At 44.7% G+C, this 23,139-nt stretch overlaps 1 protein-coding gene across 3 annotated transcripts in view; it reads left to right on the top strand.

Moving 5' to 3' along the window:
* The window catches only part of SDK1 (sidekick cell adhesion molecule 1), a 1,051,799-nt gene that overhangs the window by 833,455 nt on the left and 195,205 nt on the right, over positions 1–23,139 (top strand). For all 3 annotated transcript variants that reach the window (XM_057487434.1, XM_036932860.2, XM_036932859.2), the window contains one exon: positions 6,944–7,080. In XM_057487434.1, the coding sequence (XP_057343417.1) occupies positions 6,944–7,080 (137 nt within the window). The remainder of the gene's footprint in view (positions 1–6,943; positions 7,081–23,139) is intronic.

Genomic DNA, 23,139 nt, shown 5'->3' with positions numbered 1-23,139 from the left:
TCCAGAGGACTTAGGTTTTCGGCTGTCTCCCCCTGAAGGATTCATCTACCCTTCCTGCCACTGGGCCACTAGGGTGGCTCTCACAGAGCTTCCCAGCGCATGCGGCTGTCAGTCCTCCATCAGAGCACTGATGATCCAGGGTGGAGGCGCCTATTTTCATGATTCCTTCCCTACTGACCAAGAAGGGCCTGCATGGCACAGCTTTGCATCCTCAGTGCCTGACAGTGTTTGGTACACCATAAGCCCTGTCTAAGTGCAAGACAGTTGGTTGGCACCTGAGTAAATGTGAGTGTGTTAGGGGCCACGGGGGGTCCTCCTGCTGGCTGTACCTTCCCTTTGAAGCCCACATGCCTTGGGCTCAAGTCACACTGCCAAGAGTCTGGGCACCTTGCTCAGCTCTGGTCCTATGTCTTTCCCTCTCCCATCATGTGAGGAATCTTTTTTTTTAATTTTTATAGTATTGGAGTACATGACCAGCAAATCCACGTAATCCACTGTGCATTCACATTTTTAAAACTACCTTTGAGAACTCTTAGTCATCTATCATTGGTATCAAATAACTAAGTGTTAGAATTTCATAAAGACTCTGTCAGCCAAAGCCAAATTGCACACTTCCAATATAGAACATTCTTTTTATTCTGTTCAGTTATTATGTTCAACTGATTTACATATCTTTCCTACTATTTGCTTATTTGATTTCCTCTGACTAAAATACATTTTTCAGCAAATGTTGCTGTATCTATAAAATAATAGGCTTTCTGTAATGGTGAAACACCTTATCTCTAAATATAGAAATATTTGCAGATTTGTGATTCAAACCAATTTAGGTACAACTGGTTACAGAACTGATTTGGAAGACAGTTGCTTCTCGTGAATTGTGAGTATAATAAATACTCCACTCTTCTAAATCTGAATGGATTGGGGAAGTTTTAGGTTATAGTGTGGTGCATCTTAGATCCAAATAGGTCTTAACTCTACGACATCAGTAATGACAATAGTGATGACAATCATCATAACTCATGGTTGCAGGCCGTTTGGTGCTTCCCACAGAACTTTCAAATCAAGCTCTGCAACATTTCCATGGTTTACTCAGATGACAAAAAAAAGAAAAAAGAAAAAAATCTCATATTGCAGAAATGACTGAGAGGTACTTGCAGCTAAATAGTGTCCTTCAGAAGAGCCTGAAAGCCTGAGTCCCCTGCCTCCCCACTTGAGTTAAAAAGCTACTCTGTTAAATACAGAAATTAGGAGCTTTAGAGTGGGCTTTTCAAAAGCAGGCCACCATTGGCTTGCTCTCATGTTTGTTTGCTCTGCTTCTAGTGCCTCAGCACCCCCACTCTGTGCAGCCTGCTTGAGGTTTGGCCCCTTGTACCCAGGACAGTGTGGAGAGAAGTCACAGTCCCAGCAGGGCAACTGGCCACCAGCCATGCCTCTGGGAGGCCCCTGCCCAGCTCGTACCGACTGCGTGACTTTGGGCAAGTGACCCCACTTCTGAGCCTTGGTTTTCTTGACTTTAAACTGAGCATAATATCATCTACCTCAGAGGGTTGTTGTGAGGTTTGCATGAACTGGCGTTTGTAAAATCCTGGCCTCAAACCTAGCTTAGCGTGGACAGTCAGTAAATCATAGCTCATATTATTTCTTCACTGTCTTGTAAAAAAAATGCCTTTCCTCCTTTCATCAATAACACCTTCCCCAACACCAGGGGCCAGGAAATTTCTCTTTTATCCCACTTTGTTTTTGGACATGTTCTGTGACCTTCTGACACACTAGGAACATCTGCTTTCTGCTGAGCCCTCAATGCCTAGAACAGTGCTGGGTGCATGGTAAGCCCCCAGTAAATGTGTGAGTGAGACTCACTCCACTTGCAAGGCTGAAGTGGGCTTACGTATTTGGCACCACTGAGGAGGAGTAATCTGTGAGGGGTCTGCCTCCAGCCCCTCACAAGAGGAGAGCTTCTGCAATCCCAGCGGTACCGTGATGCATCCTATAGGTTAACAACACAGGACATCATGAAACGCTGGTCACCAGTTGTGTGTGTGGTGTCTTTCCTACTAGTTAGCTAGTGCCTGAAGGAAAGGAACCCCTTCTGGGGCAATCCCAGACCCCCAGAGCATATTGAGCACACCAGGGGCACCCAGGCTCCTAAGGCTTTATGGACTGATTAATTGTTAATCATTTAAAGACCCAATTACCATTGCATCTTTCCTTCTGAGATCAGAGACTAATTCTTATGAGCTTGGGATAGAGAAAAAAACCTAATTTACAGAGCTGACTTAGAGACTCTGACCCTGCAGCCGTGGGAGAGGTTTCTTTCAATAAAACCACTTCTGACAAAGCCATAATAAGGAGTAAACAATTCAGTGCCATTTCTCAAGAGTTATCAGGCTGCCATCATCTTCATCCTCAAAGTGAAGTCAGAGAAGATGGGTTTGACCAAGTCATCATTTGTGCGTTAAAGGGGCAATGTTTTTTATATAGAAAATACTTATCTGATCGTCTTCTGCCAGAGCAGCTCCCCTACAGCCACAAGTTTCCCAATTGCTTTCGCTTGAGTCTTTTCAAAGCTGTTTTTCTCAAACACACCTCGCTTCATCTCCTTCCTACACAGTCCAGGTTCTGTTGTTAATCTCTGATATTATTGTGCTGTAATCTCCTTGATGGTGACTTCTTCCCCCACTTCTCTTTAAATCACAAAGTGACACAGCGCCGTGCTTCATTCCTATTGTTCTCTCAGATTCCTTTCATTTGTCACCCTGTCTGCATGTCACTGTCTGTGAGTCATTCTGCCCATCATTTATCTCCTTTCAAAGTTGGCAGAGAAATGCCAAGACACAATCTATTCCTATTAGATAAGATTCTTTGAAATGGATTCAGAATATATTAAAGCCTCATTTATTAGTTATTGGTGGGTTAGCCGAGTATTGCACAAAGCTTAATTTTCAAATATCCAAACTTATCATTTAAAGAAATAGTTTATATTTCCAGTATATAGTAAAAAGTCCTTTGCATTGCAAAACAGGCAATATTGAACACAAGAGATATCACAGAGGGGATTTTCATGTAGGGTAGAGGCTGGAACTAGGAAAAAGCCTTAATTTCCTCTGACTCTGAGTCCCGTGATGAGTGTAAAATCACACATTGCACTGGACCATCATCCTGGGTATGGCTCTGAGCCAACGAAGTGGACTTTGCTGGGCAGCTGTGGATGAGGGCATATTTCTAGATGCTCGAGCAAGCTGATGTGCTCGGGGTGCCACTGGGCTGTCGGCCTTGGTCCTACATTGAATGTCTCAAGGCTGCTTTGCCTCCTAAAGCCCTTTTAAGAACATCATCATGGGGCAGGGGCTAAGGAGCTCAGGAGGGAGTTGCAGAGGGCACAGAGGGAGCCACTACCTGCACAGTGCAGAGGGCTCCAAGTGCAGCCCAGTGACAGCAAGCACGACAGTCGGGAGGCTTGTGAGTCATGGTCTTGGGAGAGCTTGTGGCGGCTCTGAGGCTGGTCTGTGGCAATGAAGTGGAGCAGTTGGTGCTATGGGAATTTCTAAGGGACAGTAGGTAAGATTTAGTGACTGACTAAATATGCATATGTAGAGGGTGGACAGGGATAGGACTGGAGATTCTGGGGCATAACGCCTGACTGAACAGAAGGATGGCAAATCAACACACTGGTTTTGGTGGGAAGAATAGTTCCTCTTCAGCCCCATGGATAATCCCTTTGAGATACATCACTGGGATTGCCTCCTGCCCACTGGGAGAGGCCGTTAGGGTCTCCCAGGGTTTCATGCAGCATGCAGGGCTTTTCTGGTTCTCACGGGCCCTGGGTCTGCTCCACGACCTTGGGGCCCTCTGCATATCTCTCCTCCCAACTTGGAAGTGAGACCTGAGGTCACCTCTTTGAGTGCTAACAGTATCTACATATAGAAAATGGCCCAGAGATCAACAGAGGTGAGGCTTAGAACCTCACCCCCCCCCCCCCCGTTCTGAGAGAAATCTGCATACGTAGATGTTTTATTGCCCTTGTCTAGCTTGGATTAACACATAGTCTATAGGCACACACCTGATCATCTACATTTGCTCTCTTACAACACTAAACTATGTTTTCTACCTTTATCTTGTATCTACCTACCACTTCAGTATTTTATTAAAAATAATAATAATAAAGAGAGAAATGTGGTATCCACATATAAATCAAGTATAAAAACCAAATGAGTATTCATATTTGAACTGACTGTTTATAGTTCATAATGCATGAGCAAAACCGAAAGTTTCTGTGATGACTGCCCTTGTACTACTGTTCACTATGTAACTTATTCATTATGTGAGAATTCATTCTCCATGTAAGAATTTGTTTGTTATGCCTCAGAAGATTGGAGGCTGACGAAAATTAGGGTTGGGGTGGATTAATGATTGTGCATTGAGCATTGACTCCCCTATACAGAATTTTATTGTTGTTAACAACCATTTGATCAATAAATATGAGAGATGCCCTCACAAAAAAAAAAAAAAGAGGACAGACTTCCAATGGTAAAATAAATAAGTAACTGGGATGTAATGTATAGCATAAGGAATATAGTCAAGATATTGTAACAGCTTGGTAGGGTGATAGCTGGAACCTAGAATTATGTATATAAATGTTTTTTCACTGTGTTGTACACTTGAAACTAATGTAATGTAATACTGTGTGTCAACTACCCTTCAATAAAAAATAACTATAAAAAAAAAAAAAAAAAAGAAAATGGCCCAGAACACCAACTAACCCTGTCAGCCATCAAAGTTCACGTTCATCATGTCAAAAATCTCCCATTTCAGCAAAAGTCTTTACAGTGCAATTCTGGGGTCAGCACAGACCCCACACGTGAAGGACACTTTCTCCAGAAAGACTGTCCTCACTTCAAACACCAGCCACAAGTTCCAGGGCTCCCAGGCCACCATGCTTCTAGCCAAGGAATTAACATTTGGGGCTCCCCACTACCCTGCCAGGTCAGTTCCCTAGAACAACTCATGGAACTCAGCTCAGTGCTGTCCTTAAGATTTCAGTCTTATGATAAAGGACAAAAATCAGTGCCAGACAAATGAAGAGAAGCCAAGTTCTGGGAGGTTTCCAAACACAAAGACTTCCAAGTGTTCCCTCTTGGTGCATACCCGTCTGATTACCAAACAGGAACTCGGAGGAACTTGGGAGCCAGGGTTTCTATTAGGGTTTCATTACGCAGGCGTGACTGACTGAACTCATTCTGCAGCTACCTCTCCTCTATTTGTGGGAGGTCAGAAGGTGGGGTTGATAATCAGTGGCTCAAATCCCTTTCCCTCTAATCACATGGCTGGTCTTTCCAGCATGGGCCCTCAACTATGTAGGGGCCAGCATGAGTGACCTTGTTAGCATAAACTCAGGTGCAGCTTGAGGGAACCACCACGCATAACAAAGACAGTCTTACCATTTGAGAAATTCAAGGGTTTGGAAATACCATCCCAGGAAACCAGGGCCAAGACCAGACAAATTCTTTATCATACCACAGTCTTATTTGGATATATTTATCCATATTTATTCTTTGTTTTTAGGTGGGACTGTTTCAACAACTTTGGTTTGGTTTCAGAACAAACCAGTTCCAACAGGAAATGGGCTTGGGAGAAGTAAATAGGTGTTTTATCTGGCCATTGCCATCATACTGGTCCTCACTGAAAATCTAAGGGAGATTTGGTTAGTGGAAAACTCACACAGAAATAACAGCTCCTTTTCTGATTTAAGACCTAATTCACAAAAAGAAAACAAGAAAACATTTCAGGCACAAGTTTATTCTTTATTGTACTAATTTAAAGTTGCAGTCTACATTAGAAATATTAGTTTGTTTATAAACGGTATGCGTGGGTTAGAGAGGGCTATGTTTTTTAGGAAGCTCCAAGCACATAACAGCTTAATAAATTTCAAAGTGTAATGAGTACATTTTTTAAATTAAAAATATCAAGTATAATTATAGCTTGTTGTGCTGACATGTGTGGGTCAGCAGTAATTAATGTCTGAGAGACCAAAACCTAGTGAGTGGGTGACACAGGTCACAGCACCCCCTTTCCCAGCACCACCAGCAACATTTATAGAAGGAGAAGCCATCCCTAATGGCCACAAATCAGTGTCCTGCTCCCAGATTCATGAGATGTAAAGGTTAAATAAGAACTGTGGCTGTAAGTTTGCAGACCCACTTGTGGTAGAAACCACGAAGGTGGATTTTGAAGCTTTGTCACCAGTAAGTCCCAATAAAGACCTTTTCTATTAATTTCTTTTCAGAATTTATTCACTTTAATTGTGTTTCCATTTATAGCCTTGCTGTTTACTCTTTCCATGGGGTTCCAGTTAGAGTTTTCACCACATTTCCCCTTTCAGTGCTTCTCCCAAATCCCTATTACCCAGCAGAAGGCAGAATGACAATATAACCTCATGAGGTTAATAAAGAGGCAACTAAAAATACATATGGGCATTTTGGCAAGTAACTCCAAATAGCCAGTGTTGGAAACTCTCATATTAAATCCACATTAAGGCATATTTCCCAGGCCTCTTCCTGCTTGCATGGCATATTGCATTTCTATGAACAGCTTCCAGTCATAAAAGCAAATTGTTGACCAAGTTTTCTCAATTAAATGATACACTGTGTAGAAATTGGCATTTCTCATCCAATTTGAGTTACATTGCCATTAGTTGTTACATCCCTACCAGAAGGATTAAATCAGATTATGACAGGGGGAAAAAACATTGTGAATGGTAAAGGGTTTCTTAGGGGTTTGGGAGGGTTAGTACCTGCATTTGGGGCATATTTTATATTCTCCATTTTCAGAATTTTATAATCTCCATTTTACTCACCAGGACTGAGCAACATAAGAACCTGGCTAACCATCAATTCTGATGTGTGTTTTTTTTTCTCTTTTTTCTTTTTATTACTTTATATCGAAGTGAACTGCCTCATCCACCTCAGAACCTTCTGGCCAGCCTGAATTCTTCCTACAGTCATGCTGTGGTGCTCTCTTGGGTTCGACCCTTTGATGGAAACAGCCCAGTTCTTTATTACATTGTGGAGCTGTCTGAAAACAGTAAGTAGCAAAGCAAAGTTGTCACCATGGACAATAATCAGATTTCTTTCTGTGCACTTAATGTCCTTAACCTTTACATCTGGCTCAGACCCAAAACAACTGGCAAAATGTTATGATGCTTTATGGAGTTTCAAATGAAAACACAGCTTCAGCGCTAGGAAGGGTAAAAGGTGATGTGGGCACCTTGGCGAGGACAAGAGGCCTCCTGTGAGAACCTGGATCAGGCCTGAGGCCCCACGGGGTGGCATGCACACAGGGCTGCCCTGAGCAAGTTTCCTGATTCCACATTGTGTCAATCGTGCCTCCACTTGGGGTGGCCTGAGGGTCAGTAGCAACAGTGATAGGTGGATCTTTTGTATGTTGGCTCCAGTGCAGACCTTGTGCTAAGTACTCATGGTCCTTTCCTTCCATACCTTCCTCCACCGTCGGCAGCCATTGGCGCCCCCCTGGTCACATGTTCTCCTTCTAGGCACACCTGCAGCCCCCTGGCCACGCTTTCCTCCTCTTGCCTGCTCCTCAGGGTTCAGGGCTCACTGCTCTCTGTTCCCCTAGGATCTCTTCCTAGGAGACCTGACATATCCCTGTGATTTCAAGTGATGTCTTTTCCTTGAAAAGATATCCCAAGCCTTAGCGTGTTTATCCAGACCTCCAGGATCATATGTGGGACCCAGTTTCTTGACATCTCCATCTGGTTGTGTCAGGGACACCTCTAACCTAAACTCTTCAAACTGTGTCTTTTGACTTTTTAACCCCAACTGTCCTCAGCACATCACTGCAGCCCCTCTGGCCTCAGCATTGGCTCCCGCTGTGACTTCTATGTTTCTCAGGCCTGGCTCCCACTGCATGCCCATCACCATGGCGGCAGCAGTCCCATTGGTGTGGCCCAGGTCGCTGCTGGAATCCTGTCTCTCTCCTCGCCTCTTGAGGCCACCATTCTCTCTCCCCAGGACAATCACGATAACCTCTGACCAGTGCCTCTGCTTCTACTTCTGTTCTCTTCCAGACCATCTTACACAAGCAGAAACACTGATCTTAAAATGCAGTTGGGCCTGTCCTCCCCATATGAACACCGCAGGGCTCAGAACAGAACTCAGGCTCTGCAGTCGCCTGGCAACCTTGCACTGGCCAGGCCACTGGCATGCTTGGCATGTGTGGCCATGCAGCTTTCAAACTGGCTCCCTGTATGGGCCGCACTTCCTTTCCCAGAGTCTGTCCCCTCACCAGCGCCAAACACGCTCACAGGGTAGGACTGTTATCTTCACGATTACGGCACCACCAGCTCAGTTTAGCTTTACTCCCCAGGCTGGCAGCCTCTTTAGTATTCACTTTTCCAGACTCCTCCCAGGCCTCCCCAAGGTGGGCTAGCCAGACCTCAGGCATCAGGGCTCTTGTGGCAGTCAGCTTCACTGGCCTGAGCTGCTCGTCGTGAGTATAAAGGGGCCCTATTTCAGGGCAGCTGACAGTGGTGCTCTCTCATTGTGCTCTCCCCAAAACCTACCTCTGGTCCAAGTCCACATGGATCCTGCCACCACCCACTTCCGCAGACAGGGACATCCTGCGGTTTTGCTGAGGCTTCTCCCAGGCTCGTACTGACTGCCACACTCTTCCTATGGACATCCCCACCCAGTGTCTCCTAATCAGCATTATCCACCTGCTTGCTCTCACATGAGAGGTTCCCCCTCTGATCAGCATGCACTGGTCTTTGTTTTGTAGCGAGGAAACCACCAAGAGGTTAGTGTAAGTCGCTGGCCCAAGGCCATGCAGCTGGCCCTAGGTGAAGCTGGGGTCCCACCAGCTGGTGATGTTAATGAGTGGCAGCCTCTGCACAGAGACCACACAGGGCAGGTGCTTCTCTCCAGTACTTTAGCAGCAATGGTGCAGTGAGTCCTGGCCCAGAACAGTGTTTGCTGAGATTAAAAGAGGCCACTCTGCAACCTGCCTTTATTTGAGTTGGGCACCAGTTCATTGAGGGAAGTCCCAAAGGCAGTATTTATCTCCATTTCCTGGGCTTCTAAATTTGACACCCTAGGCCACAATGGCTTCCGTTCTGAGCACCATCTCAGAACGAGGTACCCCATGTCCAGGCTCTTATGGACATCTCGGATGCCTGACCTGGTCTCTTTCCTCCAGGAGAGGGTAGGGATGTGAATGGAAACCAATCTGCAGGCTGACGTCCATCTTAGCTTTAGCTCAACATCCCTGATCACAGAGGGGAGGGATTGGCATTAACCTTCCAAGGAAATAAGGTTTTCCTAAGGGTATCACAGCCATGCAGCCTGTTAGAAAAACAGAACATGACGAGGATCTGCAAGGAAAGAATGTAACAGGAAGGGGACTCTCGCCATCAGAATTCTGACAGTGGTGCCCACTGAGCATCCATCTTCTTGAGGCCAGGACTGTTTTATTCATCCTTGAATCCCTAGTCCTTACACTTAGTAGGCACTTGACAAATGAGCTGAGTAAATCTCTCTGGCAGAGTCCCTTTGTGATGGATTCAGGTTTTAGCTAGAGACCATGTTCCAAAAGAGAAGTGTTCCACCTTCCCTGGTTTACCTAAATAAGGCATTGTTTCAAAATGCCATGCCAACTGTTTTCCCGAGGACTTGCATGACTCCCTGGCTCTTGCAGTCAGGTATCTTGCTTGAGTACTAAAGAGGCTTTATGTGCAAGGCAATCATCCATTCTATCAGCCTTCCATCTGTTTGATTAACTCTGAGTCCCGACTGGGCATCTGCTTTATACCAGGCCCTCTGCTGAGTGCTGGGGTGCAGACATGAAATGATCAGTCCCAACTCATTAACAGCAAGGAGGAGGTCAGACACATCACCACATCCTGCCACACAATGAGCCCCCATCCAGGCCATGCAAAGTGCTGCAGGGGCAGGTAAGACAGTGTGAGTGGCAGGTAAATCAGAGCTTTCAGGGGGCATGCTGTGAGACTCGGGCCAGGCGGGGCACAGAGGGCAGCCTTCAGCAAAGGCCTGAAGTATGAGCCTCAGGGCCTGTGTAGGAACAGCCAGCTTCTGAAGTGAGTCCAACCCAGACGGTCGGCCAGGCCATTGCTGCAGTTGTGTGGTGGTGACTGCCAGGAAAAGTCCCTCTGGTTCTAACATCCCAGTTCAAATGCAGCTTTTTCTCCATGTCTCTCCTTGGCCCACACCCCCAGCACACCCAGGCAGAGTGAATTTCCCCTCCTCGAGGTTGCTCTGCCAGGACATATATTTTCCCACAAGCAGTTAGTACCTTGTGTAATTATTACTGGTTTGTGTGCTTGTCCCCAGCAAGACCATGGAGCCCTGAGGGGCAGACAGGGCCACAGTCAGTCCTGGGGCTGGTGTGCCGGTAGGGCATCTGGCCCACGTGGGGCAGCTCTGTGGGTGCTCAGTCACCCAATCCACTGAGAAAGTGACTAAGGACATCGTTAGTCCCTCCTGGCCTCTGGTGCTCCTGACGGGACCAAATGGAGCTGCTTGAGATTCCCAGCTGGGTTTCCTTCAGAGCCTCTGATGTTGGAATAATCTAGAGTATTCTACATTGTTAGCATTATTGCCCAAAGTATTACTAGTCCATGAAGAATCTAGGGTGTATAAGATGGCTGTCTCTGGGCTGGTCCTCATTTCAACTGTACAAAAGAAGTCTGTGGCCTTTGCTCAAACCGTAGGCACTGCCACAGCAAACAGGAAGACCAGCTCTGCCTCCCACACCAGTTGTCTGGTTTTTATTTTTATTAGGAACCATTTCCCTTAAGAAGTAGCTGAACATGCTGGCTGATTATGGTCAGAAAGAACAGCTTAGCAGCAAGTACCCTAAAATGGAAATTATATTTGGCCTACATTCCACACTGCATGAGTGGACGATGATGCTGAAGAACTCCATTCAGGAGTCCATTCATCCTGCAGCTCAGTACACGGCAGCCAGCTCCTCTCGGCAGGCTGGGTAGGATGCCATTCTCTGGGAAACCCCGAACCTTGCAAGGGCCACACTGGTGTGCTTAGTGGCAGGGGCAGGAGCATGATAACACCCGCCCTCACCACGTGCCAGCCACAGCAGAAGGGCCTCTTCAGAGCTTTTATGGAGTGAAACTCTGGAGCTCCAGTGGGGCTTTGTCCCTGCACTTGACTGGAGTTTAAACCCTCCAATGAGAGTTCCCTTGGCTCTGCAGGCTTCTGGCTGTATGCTTCTTCGTGAAGTGTGGTAGCTCTCCTGTCACAGGTGCCTCTTCAGGAAGCCAGGGGCTCACACAGGGCAGCAGTGTCCTAAAGCCTGGCTCAAGCTACAAGCCTGGTGGACTGAGAGCACAGAGGGTCAGGAGGCAGGCCAGGGGTGCCCAGGGAGCCCTGTGTTGAGTGTGCAGGGATTCATGATGGCCCGATGTCCAGGTCCTCATAAACAGGCTGAGAGTTCTGTTGAATAGCAAAAGCATTTGGCCTGCTCTCTACAGTATTTGTAGATCAAGAATAATCTTTGGTATTTGATCAAGAATAATATTTCTTTGAGATTATTTTGATCACAAGGAAAGAGACTGCCAGAAAAAAATTGTGAAAGACTTTGAAGTGGATCCAAAACCTGACTGCTGGATGTCTCATCTAGCGGTCTTCAGGGTTAGCTGACTCTGTAGGGGCCTGCGCTCTTCTCTGTTTTTGAGCTGTTTTAGAACTCTGTAGGTTATAGAAAATTTAGAGTATTGCAAATAATTATGGCCCATAGAAATGTAAATAAATTGTGTCCTGGTTAGGAGTGATTATTGCAATAACTGGTTATTGCTCTATAGATATTGACCAGTTTTGCATCTATTTGTAAATTCATTTTAACATGTCAGATTATGAACATGTGTGTGTTGTTTGAATTCTTTTCTGATACAGTTTTAACATCTTACCAATTCCTTCATTAATCAATGAACTAACCAAACTCTTTAGCACATGTTCATTTTATATTTGGATGACAGCCATGATGTTATCTTTTTAAAAATTTATCCTCACATAATTTTAATAATTAAAAAAGCAAAGTCTCTTACCAGTTAGAAAAATTACGTGTTTTTCCCATGAATTTTTTTAAACCTTAGCACTGTCTCCTGGTAAGCAGTTGCAGGTAACAAGCATACTTACATAAAAAATTCAGGATTCTTCATTCTGTTTAGTTCTACTATTAGTTTTCTAAAAGATACAGGTGTTCATAGTTACAGTTTTGCATTATACCTTAAAATATGTGTATTTAATTAAAATGTAAAATAACTTTGTTTTTTTTATTATTAAAATTATGTGTGCTTACTAATAAAAACTTAGAAATTACCTAAAGCACAAAGAATAAAAATAACCACTACAACCCCTCATGGGTTAAAGACACCCCTCTGCCCCATTTTTGGCCCTCTGCTCCCACTTCCTCCAGGACAGAGCCCCATCACTGAACCCCTCTGTGACTTCTGTCTTCAAGCTCTCCCTCTTCTGGCTCCTTCTGCCTCACAGGAGAACCCTCTTCACCTCCAGTCTCTCATTCATGCCGCCCTCGCTTCCCTGCTGAAGCCTCCCATCTCCTGTCACTGGTCCACAGGACAGACCAGGTGGCCCTTTCAGCTGTCAACCTCCTGAACATCCCCATTCCTCACTCTTCCGCTCAGAACTTCATTCCCTTGGCTTGGCTTCCATCTCCCTCTTCACTTTCACCTTTTCTTCTTTTATCCCTGGGACCATTTTCTCTGACTTATCTGAAGACTTATTTCCTCTCCTGCCCCTAAAACGCTGGTGCTCTGGGTTACTCTGCACAGGGGCATCCTCAGCCTCCATGCTTTTCCCAGTGATCTTCTGTATGCCTGGGCTTCACCCTCTCCCCAGGCTGCAACTCCCCAAAATCTGTTTCCAACCTAGACCTCTCCCCAGGCCTCAGATTCACTGGACATCTACACATGTCCATCACACTTAAACTCAAACAGAACTCATCTGCCCCTCCCAAGTTGCTCCTTTGCTAAGAAACACAGACGTTATTCTTGATTCCCTCACTATTCCCTGTCCCCTGCAAATAAGTCAGTTCTGTTGGTTTTACCTTGTAAAGCTTTGTCTAGTCCACTGCCCTTCAACATTCTGGCAACCACCGTTCCTGACTGGCTACTGCCTCATCACACCAATCCATCCCTTTGCCTCCTCACATCTACCCTCCATCTACCCACTATGGGAGCTCTCTGAAGTACAGGTGCCCAAGTGAATGCCCTCCTTGCTTGAAACCCTTCAGAGGCCACTCAGGGAAGCGCCACAGTGAGCCTGGGCAGTGAGCCTCAGGTTCCTCCACAATCACCTCTGGTTCCCCCAAAGTGTGCTTGGACCTCAGACATAGCCTGGAGACTAGTCCCTAGCCTGTCTTTGCTAGCCCTAATTCCTTGTTTTACAGGAACTCTTTGGGCTTAAGGATTGGATTCTAGGCATATTGCATAGTATGTATATAGCACCATTTATCATCTGATTGCCACCTGCCTCCCCAGATTTATCTATATCCACTCATTGCTTTGCTTTTCATGCTTCAGCAGCAAGGCATTGCTCACAGTTCCCTGAGTGCACCAAGTATTCAGTGCCACTGCACCTTGTGGGAGAGTCTGGGGATTCTCTCCCCATTCCTACCATCTGCTGCCAGCTCCTTTGTAACATCTCCTCTAGCTCTGTCCCCAGTCTCCTCCTCTGGGGACGCTTTCCTTGGTCTCTTCCTCTCGGGGTGGGGGTGCTGTCCCCAGTCTCCTCCCTGGGTGCACTGTCCTAGGTCTCCTCCTCTGGGGGCGCTGTTCCCAGTTTCCTGCTCCAGGAGTACCAGCTGAATTACCCAGTAGGCAAACTAGGCCTTTAGAACACCAGCAAAGTCAGGACACCCACACTAATGAAAACATCTGAAAGGAAATTCCTAATACTCTTTCCTACTCCCAGTTTGCCGAGATGTACTCCTATGTTTCCATTCAGAAGATGTGTGGTTCTGACTTACCTTCAGGTCTTAAGAGTTGTTTTACTTTGCGCTTTGTTGATCACTGGTGTGGCTGGACACATTTTTCCAAGTTGATTGCCTTTTTGTTCTTCCTCTGCTATAATCTTTCAATTTCCCTTCCCCTGTTTTTCTATCAAAGCCTTAGGGGCTTTTCTGTCATTTGTGACCATTTGTTTTTTTCAGATTGTTTTTTACCCTTAATTTTTGTTACTACTTTTTGACATACAAAAGCATTCATTTCAATGTAGTTGAATCTATTGCTATTTTCCATTACGATTTTTTTCATCACTTTTATGTTTGGATATTTCAACACTATCAAGCATAAAATACATATTCAAGGTTTTCACCTTGTTTTTAAGCCTTAATTTTTAATACATTTAACTCTTAAATTCATCTGGGATTTAGATGTATTTGACATATGAGTTTTTGTTTTTTCCAAGTGACTCCCCTGTCCCCTACGATTTACTGTATTTTTTATTAATTTATGTATGAACTTTTCCTTTTTCATATATCAAGAGGACCTGTTTACATAAAACTGTGTTTGGAGTTTGTTTGGACCCAATGATTCACCATCTGTTTGCCTGCTGCTGAAGCATGAAAAGCAAAAAATATTAAAATATTTTTAATATTTAAAAAATATATTTTTTTATAATATTTTAATTGTTTTAGTTCCAAAATGTGTTTTAATAGGGATAAACAAGTCCCCTCAACTTTTCAGAATTTTGTTAGTTCTTGTCACCTGTTTATTCTTCCAGAAAAAAAAATGGAATTACTTTGTCAAGTTTCAAAAATAGTCCCATTGACTTTTTAATGATGTTAAAACTGTACCAAGTTTTATGAGAGCTGACTTCTTGGCGATTCTGTCTTTCCATCCAGAAAATAATCTGATTTTCCATTATGTTGGCTCTTTTTTATGTTGCTTAGTGAAGTTTGGAGGTTTATACCTATAGGTTCTATACTTTTCGGTTAAGATTGTCCTAAAATTCAGTCTTACTACTACTGTGAATAAGATTTTCTTTCCATTTCATCTTCTCACTAGTTAATTTATTGTCAGAATAAAGGAAAGCCATTGATGTTTAGGTTTTGTTTCCTATTCAGCCACTGTCCAGATTCACTCATTTTTCTAATGATTTTTCATCTGGTCCTCATAGGTTTCAAGGTAGACAAACATATATTCTCCAGATAATAAAAATTTATTGTTTCCTTTTTGTTCTTATATCTTACTGAGTTAGTAAGAACAGTTTTTAAAGTAATTGGCATAGTAGCATCTCTTGTTGCTTATTCTCCAATCTCACTGGAGTGTCTCCTAGGATTTTACTGTTAGGAATGATATTGATGGTTTTGTTGCTTTTTGAGATAGATTTGCATATAATGAGATACAGAGATCTTAAGTGAGTTTTGACAAATACATATACACCATGCAGCTCACACCACCACCAAGATACAAAACATGCCAGTAAGTTTCCTGTGTCCCTTTCCAGTCAATATTCCTCCTTCAAAGTCAAGCCCTATTTGGACTCCCATCTCCATGGATAGTTTTGCCTGTTCTTGAACTTCATGTAAATGAATATGATATTGATTTGAGACAGTAGTTTTTCATCATGTAATACATTCCTTCATTCCTGGTTCTTAGGATTTTTAAGTGTGTGTAGGGAAATTTCTTTTTTCTGAGCCAATTATTCTTATAAAGTATTCCATTTAGTGGCACCCTATAATTCACGCAGGGGAGTTTCACTATATGACTGCCCTGCAGGCCCACAGCTCTGATGTGAGCTCCTACCCCCTGTCTCTGTTCAGGTCTCAGAGCTGACGCTCTGAAGGGCTTGGACACCCTCATGGCTCAAGACTCCCAAGCCTCAAGCTTGAAATCAATGTATTTTTCCTTAACTTAGAAAGAAACACTGTCTTCCCTAAGTTAATACCATACTTCATCTTTTCCAGAGACTTACTAGAAGCATCAGATTGGAAGAACACTTCTATATCTTCTGTATCTCTCTGCTTGTTATCGTAGAGACGGCCATTCAGTAGGCATCCCTGTTACCAAGAGAACACCTGTTTCTCTCCAGACTTAGCAGCTGCCTTTTGAAACTCTACCTTCCAATGTGTTGCTTATTTCCCTTGGTTTCCAGGAAACTCAAAGCTAAACTGAGTGTATTACTGAAGTAACTAAATCATCCCAGGTGCTGAGAATTTCTCTGTATTGTCTTCTAATGATTTTAGATTTATTTTTTAGTTTCATTTTACCATCTGATTTGATGTGTCCTTTCATTTTAAAAGACCTCAAAGTCCTCCTTAACGTCTCTCTCCATGCCCCGCCACACACACACACACACACACCACACACACACAGGCAGATGGATTGCATGGTGCCAGACCAAAGTCTTAAACAACAGAGAGTCATTGAGTACAGAGCCATTGAGCAATGCCATGTGAAAGCAAGTTGAACCTACCAGGTTGGCCTGGCAGTGGTGGGCAGGAGCTCTTGTCCTGGTGTGTTCAGAGGCAGTGGGAGAGACTAGGAGGGTAGGGTATTTAGAACCAGTGATTGAATTTCCCTGGAGGAAGTGGGCCGAAGATGGCTGGGAATGCTGGGCCGGGATCAGATACCCATCAGCGTGACTGGAGCATGCTGGATCTGAAATGATGTTTTGGAGTTCAGGTAGCAATATCCCATGGGCAGATTGTTTTTTTCTTGAGCATGGAACATTCTAGTGCTCACAGCTTTCTTGAACAGTCCTTATATCAGCAGCAGGTCTAAGACTGCCTTTTGGAGAACATCCTCTGAGGCCCATTGCCTCCCCTGGACTTCCTCCCTGGCATCCTTGTGGTGGTGGGTAACATCCCTCTTCCCTCACAAAGAAATCCTCTGAGCCAACTCAGCTCACTCCTCTGCTGTCACAGGTGTTTTTGATGACAAAGCCCAGCAGCTCTCGTGCCTACAGCTCTCCACAAGCTCATTCGCTTCCGTGTGAAAGCTGCTTCAGCCTGTCACACGCAATATGTTGAACATCTTCATCCCACTTGCTATTATGTACTTAAAAGCTGACGGGCTTTGTGCTGTTTTGCTTGCCAAAATTCCAAAGAGACTTTGTTCTTTATGCTTCAAATCATTTTAATGCTGTCTTTGAGACATACCTCACACAGGTATTTTCTAATAGCCTTGGAGTTGTTAGGAATTACTTTATGTTTTAGCTCATTTTATTCAGGCTTTTGCATATTGAATTTCATATTAATGGCATTCGCTCTCATCTTCAAATCCATCCAGGAAGACAGTGATATCACAGGTATTGATTAATCTTTGTTATATTGCTGTGTCATAGGTCCAGAGAGCTCAGGTGGAGGATTTCAGGGTTCTCTCCCCCTTAGCTCCCTGCCGTCAGACAAGATGAAGAGGTGGGCAGGGACCCCCATCTGGCCCCCACATTCTGTTCTGGTCCTCACCTTCTGGAAGGCTCTTCCCAAACCTGTCCCATAGACTGATGTAAGTTCCTATGCAGGTGTGCCTGTCATGACCACTCGGTGCAGAATACAGAGTGGCCCATAAAGCATGTCTTCCTTAAAGCCAGGTCAGCTTCTAGGCCACCTGCTCCCACCCCATCACCTGCCAACTGGAGTTAGACCTGTTCCCAGCCTGCCGTGTGGGGTCACCAGCACCATCCTCATCACCCCTGCCCAAAAGCTGAACACCCCCACCCCCCCAGCCCCAGTGCTTCTGGATTTTTCCAACCCGTTTCCACTTCTCTGAAGCAAATGGCTTCTCCAGTTCGGGGGCCCACACCCTTCCAAAACCCAAGTCTAGGACTCATTTGATGCCTTACCCACAGTTCAGGAGGCCCCAGGCCCTTGGACATGACCAGTGTAAGGCCTCAAAGCCTGCTCTTGGCTTCACTTTGGCAACAGTTTGTCCAAGCAGGCCATCCCACTTAGCAAGAGTTTCATTTATTTCCCAAATGCCCACCTCTTTCATTCTTAACTTTAAAGGCAAAACTTGGCACATTTTAAGTCTAACCTGCAGGCTTTTGTCACTTCTCTAAAGACATCTGCAAGTGGGAAAACCTTCGCTAAGCGAAGGATATCAAACTGTGTCTTAACTGTCTGCTTTTGGGGGTTTGTCTCGGCGAAACACCCTCTGCTTCGCATCCTTCTCCCAGTCCAGCGACATGCTCTGGAGAGTGCAGGTCTCTGTCCTCCTGAACGGACGATGGCCCATCCATCCCAGGACCTCAGTCTTATCTCCCAGTGTTGCCACAAGCAGGTTCTTTCAAATTGTGTTTCGATTGACTCATATTTGAGGTGCTGCACACCTAGGTGGGGGCACACCCCTCAGGAGCACCTAGATGTCCTCTTTCAAGAGCTCAGTCTGTTATCAGAGGCCCACCTGCTCAAGCTGGACATTCTGTAGCACCACGACAGACTGTATTGCTCTGATTCTTTTAATAACTTCTTATTGTCCTGCAGGAGAATCCTAGTTAACCTTTGCAGAACTCATTATTATCTATGCTTCTCTTTTAATTTCCAAATGAGCTTTGAATAAACCAAGAGAAGCTTTCTTTAGCCCTGGGTGTGTTTACCCTGAGTTCTCAGCTCCAGCCTGGAGTGGCCAAAGCTGGAGCGGGAACTGATTGCACGACCTCCCTCCCCCTGAGCTTCTTCACTATCTAGGGGATGAAATCAGTGTTGCCTCAGCTTTGAAACCGTGTGTTTCTGTCCACAGGATGGCAGTAATTTAAGGGTACTTTAATGTGGAGAAGTAAATATTATTCTTCCCACCAAACTGATTTCAATAACTCACTGAGTTGAACTGAAGTTAAAATAGAGGTCAGAGTCTCTGAAAAACTTGAAAATAATTACAAAAAGCACTTAAAAAACCATAAAAGTGCTTACAAAAGCAACTGTACTATGAACCAATGCTTGTTTTCATTGTTTTCTTCATACTCTTTATTTTCCAAATTTTTGTTAATGAATTTATATTACTTTTTGTGGAAAAAGTGGATATATATGATTTACCTTCTTGTATTACTTTATGCAATTCCCATGTATATCCAAGTTTTGTACGGCCTACATAATTTTGGATCTCTTTTAAGGAAAACCATTCAGAACTGCCAGGGACCCTATAGGACCTTGGGCAGAGCCGGTGCAGATGAGGGCCAAGAGCTCATAGCCCCTCTGCCCACACTGCTTGTGGGGCCAATGTGAGCCTTCTTGTAAGGGCATTTGGTGGCTGCTGTTGGCAGCTGGTGGAGGGCCAAGTGCCTTGCTCTCTCCCCACCCCAAAAGCAACAGCTCCCTAAACACTGAGAGGTTCACCCGAGCCAAGTCTGGAACAGCCCATCCTATAGAGCTCTGGCACTAAGCATGACCAGTTGCCTGTGCACTAGCTCTCTGGCACTTCCTAGTGTGTACCGTGCACACCGTGGGAGCTGGCACGTGTGGCCGGCCTCCTCTCTTGCAGGACCCACAGAACCTTCCAGTGTGGGTCCCACCACCTGCCCCTCTCAGTCCTGTCCACGCCAACCTGCTGAAGGCCTTTCTCCCTATTCTATTCTGTTTTAGAACAGATTAGGGTTGGAGAATGACTGTGAAGACAAATCCCCATACACTCCACACCCAGCGTTCCCTGCGTTGGCATGGTACCTTTGTCTCAATGAATGAACCAATACGGATGTGTTATCATAAACTTAAGTCCAGGCTGTATTCAGATTCCTGTGTTTTGAAAATGTCTTTTTTCTGTCCCAGGGTCCCATCCAGGTCACTGCGGCACATTCTTCGACGTCCTCGCAGGCTGCTCTCGGCAGGGCAGCTTCTCAGCCTTGCCCTGTTTTTGATGACCTAGACAGTTTTGAGGAGTGTGGCTCATGGATTTTGTAGGATGTCTGCTGCTCAGTTGGGATTTGTTGGATGTCTTCTGATAATTAGATGGGGTTATGGGGCTGTAGAAGGAAGACTCCAGAGGCAAAGAGCCTCTCACTGCTTCCTGTCAGGGGTGTATGCCAGCAGGCCGGCTTGCTGCTGGTAATGCTGGATCGGCCTTTGAAGCATTGGGAAATCCAACCTAATTTGTGTCTAGGGTTAGTCCCTCAGTCTAACTGTCTTGAGTGTGCAGTGTCATCCTAAGGCCAGAGTACTCACACTTGGGGTCTAGACAGACAGCCCAGTATGGAGAAGCAGAGTCTGGTGAGTGTGACGTTGCTGGGACCCCTAAGGGCATTGTCTGAGAAAACAGCAGACAGTCTATTTTGGACAGTCTTCCTGACCAAGCCCTTACCTTACTGCTTTGATGCTAATTATGATGAGGAATGAGGAGATGAAAGAACCAAGTAGCCAGAGTTTCTACCAAGGCGAGCAGATCAGACCATAACCTTCGACTTGATCCCTGCATGCCTCCTTTTCACATAAAGATGTGGATAATCATGTCCACCTCACAGTTGTTGTAAAGGTCATATGTGTGCATATAAAGTCATTAACAGGGCCTTCTACATGGAAGGTGCTCTCGTTGAACAGATATTTATTGAGTTCCTACTACATGTCAGGCACTCTCTAGCTGCTGAGGATTTAACAGTGAGCACGAAAGAGTCTAATGGAGCCTATCTCGTGGGGGCTGTCTAAATGGGTGGCCATTGTTATTATAACCTAATGCTTATATTTCAGGAGACACAATGTACAGATTGTTGTAGCCAAAACAAAAGTGGAATTCGAATTAGAAAAATAATAAATTTGCATCTTAATTCTTCCACGTAACTTACTCTGTAACCTGGGGAAAGTTGTTTTAATGAAAATATTCATTTTCATTCATATAAAAAAAATACAAAGCAAAGCGTTAGTGAAATTACATTTTAATCTGCCAAATATGCAATTTCAGATGATTATAATGCTCAGTGCTGGCGATGTTGTGACAAAATAGCCACTTTCTAAAAACTTTTGGTGTAAAGTACTAAATTGACACAAAGATACCGAGTATTCATGTACTCAGTTTTAATAACCATTAACATTTTACCATATCTGTTTCATTGATTCCCCACTTTTTTTTGGCTATCCAAAAAGGACATCCCAGATATGTCAGTTCACCCTTAAGCAATTCACTAAACAGCTCAAAGGACATCACACCTAACAAAAATAATGACAATACTTAATATCGTCTTATACTCAGTCCATATAATTGCCCCTAATTGTTCTTTTAAAAACGACCTTTTGCAGTTGATTATTTGAATGAGAATCCAAAAAAGGTCCATATGTTGTGTGGGTTGTTTTGTCTCTTACGAATCTTAATTGATACGAACGCCCACCTACTTCCCCACCCCCACCCTGCTCTTGCCTGGTGTAGAGACCAGCGCATTTATTCTGCACAAGGTCCCAAATCCAGGATTCGGCATATCACGGTGCCATTTAATTGATTCCTGCATCTTCTTTATTGCCCAGAGAATGGAATGAATGAATGAATGTGTATTCAGCTTTTGATTTTGTGTGTTTTCTTGGACTGTGTGTATGTGTGTTTGTGTGTGTGAGTGTCAGTATGTCCTGGGTATTGCTGGGTACTTCCTACTGCATCTCACCAGGACACTGGAGGCCCAGCTGCTCTGCTTTTAGTGACATTTGATCCACCCTAACATCCTGAGTTAGGAGGTGACAGCCTGGAGAGGTTGGGAGCAGTTATCTATAAACCTGAGCCCTGGTTTCCTCGTCTGAAGGAGGAGAGATCATACCTGCTCCCCAGCAGACCCCATGTGTTCACAGATGTGACAGCATTGCTGCCAAACACCCGTTAGGCGTTAATCGTAATGATGGCCCTCCTGGCAATTCAGAAAATTTTCTTTGAAAAAGTATTTCCATTCCTCAAGCACCTTTAATTGAGAAAATGATAGTGCTCCTTTTATTGGAAAAAGCTTCCAGTACATTTGCAAAGATAGAAAACCACCAGCTTTTAACCAACACTCTGGAGGAGTGATTAGCTCCTTGTGGATTCTGGGCACTTGAAGCCAAGAGAAAGATGAGTGGTACCAGTCTGTGTAGCAGAAGTGTGTTTAATGCCTGACTGAGGAGACCAAAATTCCTTAGTCTTGTAGATCAGAGCAGGAGGCACCCCTGAGGGGAGGAACAAGCTATTCAAACTTTTATGGGACAGTTTTCTTTATCAAAAGATTCTACATTCCAGCCCCTGAGACAGACCTCTAGTTACTCCTCTGTGAGATCCTGGAGCAGAATCTTTTAAAGGGCTTTTACTTATTGATTGTCAGAAACAGACTTGCTATTTAAATTTTAACCGTTCTCAGCAAGCTTGTGAATGAGAAAATCCTTCCCAAACCACTTTTTTGTTGATGTTCAAATCAGAGTGCCCATGAGATGGATCAGATTCATTTGTATTAGTTTTCAGTTTAATCTCTCTTCCTGCCAGATCTTTTATCTTTTAGTAGGAGAGGAAAAGGAATAAATAAAGAATTCTATAGATGCCACCAGAAGGTTGTGCAGATCCCCAAGGTACAGGCAGATTAATAGACCCTGTTGTCAAATCAAACTGGGCAACAGGTCCTACCGCTCAGGTTACCCACTTTCAGGAGCTATTTACATTCTGAGTGAACAAATGGTGGAGAATCAGAGCCCCACACAGGGGGCCATGGGGCCAGGAAAGGCACATCTGAAGTGCTCCCTGCCCCTTCCTCAGTGTGAATAATCAGTTCAGTCGGCTGGTTCCACTGCTGGCCTTTTGACTTTGCCTCTTTGCAAAATTGCTCTTGTTCATTCTGTACCTGACTGAGCAGGTGAGCTTGCTTACAGACGCTGAAGTCTACAGGAAAAAAGGAATGAAAGATAAGTTTTATGGAGCACTGTACCAGTCAGGGCCCCTGCAGGAAGTAGATGGGACTCTCAAGTTAGTAATCAAGGAGGAAGTCTACAAAGGGAAAGTTCCCAGGGGTGTGAGCAGAGGGAACCTCAGTAGCCTGGGGCTGGCGGCAGCAGAGCTGGGACAACCCTGAGGGCACAGGGAAAAGGGGACTGCAGAGCCTAGAAAGAAAGCTCAGGTATAGCTGCCCCTGAGAAAGGCAGGAAGCAGGGCATGAAGAATGCCGAAAGCCTGGGACATCTCCCACTGAGTAAGAAAGAGCCCAT

Source organism: Manis pentadactyla, chromosome 10, assembly GCF_030020395.1.
Source record: "Manis pentadactyla isolate mManPen7 chromosome 10, mManPen7.hap1, whole genome shotgun sequence".
Classification (NCBI taxonomy): domain Eukaryota; kingdom Metazoa; phylum Chordata; class Mammalia; order Pholidota; family Manidae; genus Manis; species Manis pentadactyla.
This window is presented reverse-complemented; position numbering and strand designations above follow the sequence as displayed.